The following is an 8264-nucleotide window of genomic DNA, read 5'->3' as shown; positions in this document are numbered from 1 at the left end:
GCTCTGTCTCTGTTTCACACACATACACACACACAGTGAACCTGGTTCTTAAAGTTTCAGTTCTTTTGTTCAATTCCCTGTCCAAACAAAATATGAATTGAGTACAGGCTGATATCTCAGAGTACCAATATGGTACCAGTCACAGATGAGGTCTGAGCTCTGAGTCTTGTGTCCGTAGAACTTCATCCGTAGTTAGAGTGTTCAAATCACTGAAGATGTGAGTCTTGACTTTGATTCTGGGTCATCAGTAATTAAGTCAAGTCAATCCAGTCCAGTACTATGACTCTGATCTCAAGATTCAGGTCCACCCGTTTGAGAAGGAACAAGAATCCCTGTGTCTGGAGGTTGGAATCATTTTCTGGAGGTTTTTTTGAAACCTTTGACATCTTGGACTAGTCTGAGGATGATGGAGAGGCTGTGGTTGTGGTTACAATCTATCACTCAAAGGTATTGGTTGGCAGCAGGTTAACACACCTGGAATAGTGGCGTGAAATTGCCAATCAGAGCTTAGTATTTCGACCTTACACACTCTTTGATTCTCTTTGTCCCACTCTCCTCACGACCTGTGACCTCTGTCGTACGGCCTCCTTGTAAACCATCACCGCAGTGACTGGGTCGTTGATGGCAACTATTTCCTGTGGAAGGGGGCGGAACCAAAGATATTCACATGGTCCGAGAGATCGGTGCATGTGTGAGTCTGAGTGTGTGTGTGTGTGTGTGTGTGTGTGCGTGTGTGTGTTTAATGACCCCCCATCGTCTTTGTCCCAGTCAGACAAGCCCAGCCCTCCATTCAGTTGCGACGTCATCAACCACGCACATAAAAATCGTGCTCACACACACACACACACACACACAGAAGGATAATAGCTCATCAATCACCTCATTAGAGAAAAGAGGTCACTGATGGCTACCTCACACATGTGTCTCTCTCTCTCTCTCTGTGTGTGTGTGTGTGTGTGTGCTTACTAACACGTGCATAATCTTTCCCCCCACAGTGAAAACCCACAGAACTGACGTCCCCAAAAATCTGTTCAAGCCACATCACAACTATTCCAGGACTCCTTGAGGAGACCCTGGGTACTCCAGTGTACTGCGACACGGAGGTTCTGGAAGAAGGATCTTTAATTCCTTGTCTTCGTTATCCTTCCATCATACAGAGGTTCTTCTCCTCCTTCAGATGGAACCTTATAGATCTTTGAGAATCTTCTAGGGTCCTTGAAGAGAATGCTCATCACTGACATCCGAATCATGGAGAAAATCACAAATTAAAGGCTGTTTAGGGCAAAAGGGATCCAAAGCCCTATTTTCTGACCAGTTGTCTTAGGGATGGTTTACCATTTTTGTTTTCATTTGTAACAGAATATTCATTGTATGAATGTATGAATCTATAAAAGGCCCATTTGTGCTAACGTTCATGTCTCATCTTTGATCATCATGTTAATTTCAGTTTGGCTTAACTGACAATATGAGGAGGAGCCTGGAAGGTCTGTGTCTTATTTCATATACAGTGTACATCCTGGAGTCCTCTTGAGATTCAAGTGATTCAAGGACGTTTTGAAGTCCTAGACATGCCTGGAAACAGGAAGTGAACAAATGCAGGAGCACCAAACTCAGACACAGGTTCAACATGACCTCGTCACCACTGTCTCACTTCATACACCCGCTGCTCATCGCCAGGCAACAGACAGACTGGTACCCAAACTCCTCGCTCAATCAGCATTGACGTCACTGTGTGTGTGTGTGTGTGTGTGTGTGTGTGAGGACATAATTAATGAACCTGTCTGAGTGTGAGAACCCTGTTCTGTCTTTTCAAGGGTTCCGTTTTGTGCTTCTTTATTAGATATCAAAACTTTCACTCACTGTGATTTGGACTTTGTTTGTGGACAAAATATTTAACATTTGTATTTATTTATTATTTCATACTGTTAACATTTTGTTAAGAGGAATTCTCTTGCTGTTTTGTTTTCAGTAAATACTCTGCACTGAAATGATGCACTTCACTTTATTTTAATGGCCATGGTAATGCAGTGGAGACTTAGGTGTGTGATCTCCATGATAGGAAAACAGGAAGGAGTCCCAGCAAATTCAGAGGCAGTGACATCACATCCTGTGTCAAAGCAGTGGTTGTTTGTGGTAACAGGAAGCAGGTCACATACAGAGACGGCCTACGAGGGCTTGTCTTTATTGAATTATTTTTGTTCAGTGTAGAAAACTTCATGAATGGAATTATTGCTTGGAGTGCAAGGTCAAACCCAGTGCACCCTCTGACCTTTCATCCCCCGCCTCATCTTTGTGTGTGTGGCAAGGGTGTTGGTGTGTTAGCTGCTGTCAGTCGGCTGTCACGGCAACAGAGTGGAGATTTAGTTGATTTTGGGGTGGCGGAAGTCTTTTCCGGCAAACTTGGCCTTGTCGCCGAGCTCCTCCTCGATCCTAAAGTTCAGGGGTCAAAGACAAATGGACTTTTAATTTGCCAAGCACGTCGCTATTGCATTGAAAGGACAGGAAGCGCTCACCTCATCAGCTGGTTGTATTTGGCCAGACGCTCCGATCTACAGGGCGCGCCAGTCTTAATCTAAAGACAAGAGAGAGACATTAACGATGTGGCGAGACGAGAGATGAGACCGAAAGTCAGGCTGTGAAGGACATACCTGTCCAGTGCACAGTCCAACCACCAGGTCGGAGATGAAAGTGTCCTCTGTCTCTCCAGAACGATGACTGACCATGACTCCCCAACCGCTGCTCTGAGCCAGCTTACACCTAAGAGAGACAGGTCAGAATGCAGGATGGACACACCATGGGTTAGAGACAGTCAAACAGCTGTCTTACGCCTGGATGGACTCAGTCACAGAGCCGATCTGGTTGACTTTAAGCAGCAGGCAGTTACAGGCCTTCTTGTCCACAGCCTGCTGGATCCTCTTGGGATTGGTCACTGTCAAGTCGTCTCCTACGATCTGATTGGACAAGAAGACACAGGTCAATGACATGACATGACACGAGCAGTCCCTATCTGTCTCTATCGGTCTGTCTTTCTCACCTGTATGTCCACAGAGGCGGTGAACTTGGCCCACTGTTCCCAGTCGTCCTGGTCGAATGGATCCTCAATGGACTGGACTGGAGATAAAGGAGACAGAAAGACAGGAAGACAAATGTGTCATTGTCCAGTCAAGGACACGTCAAGATCTGGTCACAAACAAGTAATTGTGCCACATTCTACTAGTGAAGGACCTGGAATTGTGTAATGACAGATAGATGTGTCACTGACAAGTCAAAGAAGGGCCAGTCACACACTTGTATGTGTGTCTCCTGTGTCATTTTTTCATACAAAAAATATGTTTGGTCCTTGTATGTGTGTCTCCTGTGTCATTTTCAGGGCTACAAAAAATATGTTTGGTCTTTACCAGGGTAGTTCTTGACGAAACTGCGGTAAAGGTCTCCCAGTTTCTCTCCGCTGATGTGTCTGGATGGGTCATCAGGGGACTTGAAGTCCAGGTCATACTTTCCGCTGCGGAAGAACTCTGAGGCTGCCACATCCATGCCAATGATGATCTTGTCGGGATAGCCAGCCTTTTCAATGGCAGTTTTCAGCAGCTCCAAAGCTGCATGGACAAAAAACAGGGTCAGTGGGAATCTTTGTGTCCATCTTGGACAACAGATGGACAGACAGGTGCACGTCTTACCCTCGTTGTTCTCCAGGATGTTGGGGGCAAAGCCTCCCTCATCACCCACATTGGTGGCGTCTTTGCCGTATTTGGCTTTGATGACGTTCTTCAGGTTGTGGTAGACCTAAACACAAACACTTCAGTGAGACAGGAAACTACACAAACAGGAGAACCAATCTCTGTCGCTCCTTCGAACCTCAGCGCCAATTCTCATGGCCTCATGGAAGTTGGAAGCTCCGACTGGAAGGATCATGAACTCCTGCATGGCCAGTTTATTTCCTGCATGACTTCCTCCATTGATGACATTGAAGGCCTGAAGAGAGAAACATCACAGTCGGTCTTCAACAATTTCACAGCTAACTCGCCCTGCGTTGGGAGCCCCGCCTACATACAGGAACGGGCAGTATGACGTCTTTGTGTCCAGCGAGGTCAGCAATGTGGCGGTACAGAGGAACACCCTTCTCTGCTGCTCCGGCCTTACAGACAGCGAGAGACACGCCCAAGATGGCGTTAGCACCAAACTTAGCTGCAGGAACATAGAGAAAGGCTTTCAGATCTCAGGTAAAAAAAAAAAAAAGGTTGAAATAGGACAATTCAGACAACAAACAAACAGACACTCACATTTGTTCTCAGTTCCGTCTAACTCCAGCATGAACTTGTCAATCTTCTCCTGCTCCACGACACTGAACTTCTGCAAATTTAACAAGAGAACATATTTGTTCATGTTTTTTTTTTGTTTTGTTTTTTCTTCCTCATTCTGTCATAGGTTACCTTCTCGATCAGTTTGGGGGTGATGTCCTTGTTAATATGTTCCACAGCTTTCAATGTACCTGCAGAGATAAATAAAAGCAGATGTGTTGCAGATATTTTTTATAACATTACTCTTTTTTTTAGCATACTTAGCTGTTTTAACTGGCTTTATGTAACAATATGTTTAGTCGCATCCTAATGTATTCCTAGCTAAATTTTAACACGTTCCAAGCTAACCTTCCTGTAGCCTTTTTGTTATCTCTAGGCATCTAACTTTTGAGAAATGCATCTTTGAAATGTATGACATTACCTTTGCCCAGGTAACGACTCTTATCTCCATCACGGAGCTCCAGGGCCTCATGAACACCAGTTGACGCTCCGCTGGGAACTGCAGCTCTGAACAGACCTGGAGACGAACAGGGAGGGAGACAGTTGTCCACCGGATGAACACCTTTGAAATGTTTCAGTTTCTCCAACAAACTTCATGTGTAAGCATCCTGACCTTTGGCTGTCCACAGGTCAACCTCCACTGTTGGGTTTCCTCTGGAGTCCAGAATCTCCCGAGCATGAATCTTGGTGATGGACATCCTGACTGCAGTAGGAGAAATCAGAGTATCGGAGTAAGAACGGATAACGACTCAGCTCCGTTACGTTGAGCTCTCTCAGGGAGCGGGAGCTCCTTTACTTTATTTTTGGACTGGTTTTTTTAATGCCTCTGCATTGTCATACAAAGCTCCACGGAAAAAGTCAGCATTTTTAGCTCATGACGTTTTATTATCTGAAGGTCAACTGCAACCTCCTTTCTCATGGCTTTGGTGCAGGAGAGTGTGTAGTTTATTGGCTTGTTGTTGTTGGCTGGTTCTTGCGGCGCTCACCGCATTCTTAGCACTGTACACAAGCACTTGTCAGTGCCTTTTAACATTTGAAAATCTAAACGCTGGCTTTAAAAGAGAAAAGACATCATGCAGTGACCTTGAAAACAAACAACACTGGGAATGAACCACAGGTCAATGCCCTTAATGTGTGTGTGTGTGTGTGTGTGTCCGTGTGTACTTGTTTGAGTTGTGCACCTGCTGCAGAGAGCCGATTCAACGCCATGATTCCTCCTCAGCAGCGGGCTTCTGGACCCTTTTTTCAGACTCACCCCACCCCCATCACAAACGGCCAATCATTGTGCTTCTCCCCTGGTCAGAGACCAATAGGAGAATAAAGGCAGAGGACGAGACCATCGTGGTGCCAGAGTAGGGGCAGTGTGGTCAGTGTGAGAGGTCAGTGTCTTTAGAGTGTGTCCTCCAGAGACAGTTAAATATAAATGCCGAGGCTCCCTGACCTTCTCCTCAGACCTGGACTTCCTCCTGTCTCTGATACAGTTACACTCACACACACATGACATTTGTGGAGGCATCTGTGACCTGGGACAACCAAAAGGTCCTTGTGTTTGTGACCTCACTAGACCTTTGAGTGTTACTGTTACTGTAGTATTATAATAAAACTTAAAAAGCAGCTAGTTGACCAGTAGCTCCCGGCATAGATACACAAGAATATAGTACAAAGCAAGTACTACTACTATTACTACTGCTTACTACAGCTTGTTGCTACCTTATAAACCAATTTTCAACCAACTTTATACTGTCATGATTCTAGTCCTACTATACTAGTACTTTTGATTGTACCTCATCAGCAATTACTCCTAACAGCTAATAGGCTAACACAACCTCTAACAGGTATGCTAACGTTTCCTTTGATACACTAATAATTTGAACTACAACCTTTGATTAAACGATCAGTAATGTTTTTTGTTTGCAGAAAGTACTGCTACTACTACTGCTACTGTCGATGCTACTCTCACACTATGCTATGTAATCACTTTCACTGTTACTAATACTTTCACTTGGACAAAAGTTACCAGTATATAGCTAGCCCTAGCGCCATTGCTATCCCTAATTTTATGTCGAATACTATAGGTTTTAATAAGTTATACGACAGTGGTAATTCATTTTCTAATACAATTCAAGCAACGAGTGCTGACGACAAAATTGAGGTGCCATTGATGTCCCTTTTTTGACCATTTATATCCTCTTAAACTACTTAAAGTGCATACAATATTTACAAATGTGCTGCTAACGTTTCCACTTTTTTAAATACTACTCTTAAGACCTAATAGTACTGTTAGATAGCATACAAATGGTAATATTAGCATTACGTCTACCTCTAATTAAAGTATGCTAATTCTTTTGCTAACTTAACTCATCCTTACCACTCTGCTATTATTTAAACGCTATTTTATGCTAGTGCTAACGTCAGGTGAAACGATTAAGCTACAATACAAATGATTTAACCTATGTCCCCTGGTGGTCAGAGACAGCTGGCTGTGGACAGGCCTGCTCATTGTCCAGATCACTGAAGTGTTCATATGTCAACCCCTAAAATGTCAGCCCAATCACATAGCTGACTTTTGCAGCACAGCGTGTCTGTTGTCTCTCTGCATGGACTTTGCCCCTCTTACGTCAAGTCCTTCAGCTTTTGACCTTCATGCTGCTGTCGGTCAAGACCTTGGAGGTTTTGTCTTCAGTCCCTTCAGTGACTTTTGGAAAAGTGACTGTTTGAAAATGTCAGATTTAATTTGACATTCCAGCACCCCAGGAAACACTTGCTGACTTTCAAAATAAGAGCAGGAGGAAGAAGAGGTCGGTCAGGTGACCAAATCAGAGACAGGTTCATGCCAGAGGCCAAGTGGGAACCTGTACTTAAACACAAACAGAAAATCAACAGAACAGAGAAACTGATCCTGCTTCGAGCTCACCTTTTAGAGAAGGAGCTGTCTGTGGCCGTCTGTATGTCCGACTGACTTGGAACGTGTCTGTCTGTTCTGCCCTAGGGGTTTTTATAAACGCTCCCTAACAGGGGAGGAGGCTCTGAGTAGAGGCAGGGACTGTCTGCATGTGACGGGATGAGAAGGAAACTGCAAAAGGAGGCAGAAGTAACAACTGACAGGATAGTTTGTGACCTTACAGAGAATTTCTTTGTTTTGGCTCCTTTTGGCTGTTGTGTGCCTCTTTTGTTGTTTGTTCTTTGTTTGTTTCCTTGCTGTCATGTTGTTGACCTAATTAACATTTCCGACCACTGTTGTCTTTCGTTAAACTATTCATTGTTCATTTAGATCCCTCCTCCCCCTGGCTGTAATTTATGGTAGTTTTGTGTACCATCTGGTGTATTTTCATTTCTGATCATTTTGAATCCAGTCTTATCTCTGTCATTTTCTGTCTCTCTGTTATGACTGTACGTAGCATCGTGTTACTCTGTGGGAGTGCGAGAGGTGTGAACTAGCAGGACGATCCCTAAGTCGCACAGAGAAGGTCGAAGTTCACTTAAAGGGGAAACTTGAGAAGAGTTCAGGACTCACTGCAAAGGGCAGTGATGAGCACACACACACACTGGATTGTCCAGTGTGTGTGTCTGATCCACACACACACATGCATAAACCAGATCTTACCCTTTAAGCTCACCTTTAACTTTACTTCAGACCCCCCCTTACACACACACACACACACACACACACACAAAGTAGCCTTTACCGCAGTCTAAATATAACATCACATGACTCCTCCAGACAGTGGGGGAGGGGCTAATCCATGTAATTTTATTAGAACTCTCTTGTATTTCCATCATATGTTCATTGGGTTTGATGATTATCATTTTGTCGTCAACTTGTGTCAGTGATGTTTAAATGTGAGGCACAAATTTGTGTTTTTCATGAATGTGTGTGTGTATATGTGCTGGAGCAGAACGCAGGATGGTAAATATATATATATATATAAATATACTGTATATATATATATAATTATATATATACTG

At 43.9% G+C, this 8264-nt stretch overlaps 1 protein-coding gene across 1 annotated transcript; it reads right to left on the bottom strand.

Annotated features, from left to right (window-relative positions):
• Positions 1-1983: 1983 nt before the first annotated feature.
• Positions 1984-7356, bottom strand: eno3 (enolase 3, (beta, muscle)). The gene is made up of 14 exons (XM_008325592.3): positions 7213-7356; positions 4912-5001; positions 4720-4815; positions 4431-4489; positions 4281-4350; positions 4052-4185; positions 3856-3972; positions 3678-3783; positions 3399-3596; positions 3035-3111; positions 2827-2951; positions 2649-2757; positions 2514-2572; positions 1984-2430 (listed from the first exon to the last, which is right to left on the bottom strand). The coding sequence occupies exons 2-14, from the start codon at positions 4994-4996 to the stop codon at positions 2361-2363; spliced, it is 1305 nt and encodes a 434-aa protein (XP_008323814.1). The 5' UTR covers positions 4997-5001; positions 7213-7356; the 3' UTR covers positions 1984-2360.
• Positions 7357-8264: the final 908 nt, after the last annotated feature.

Source organism: Cynoglossus semilaevis, chromosome 1 (genome assembly GCF_000523025.1).
Source record: "Cynoglossus semilaevis isolate Cse_v1.0 chromosome 1, Cse_v1.0, whole genome shotgun sequence".
NCBI classification, from domain to species: domain Eukaryota; kingdom Metazoa; phylum Chordata; class Actinopteri; order Pleuronectiformes; family Cynoglossidae; genus Cynoglossus; species Cynoglossus semilaevis.
Note: the sequence above shows the minus strand (reverse complement) of the source record. Positions and strands in the feature narration are given on the sequence as shown.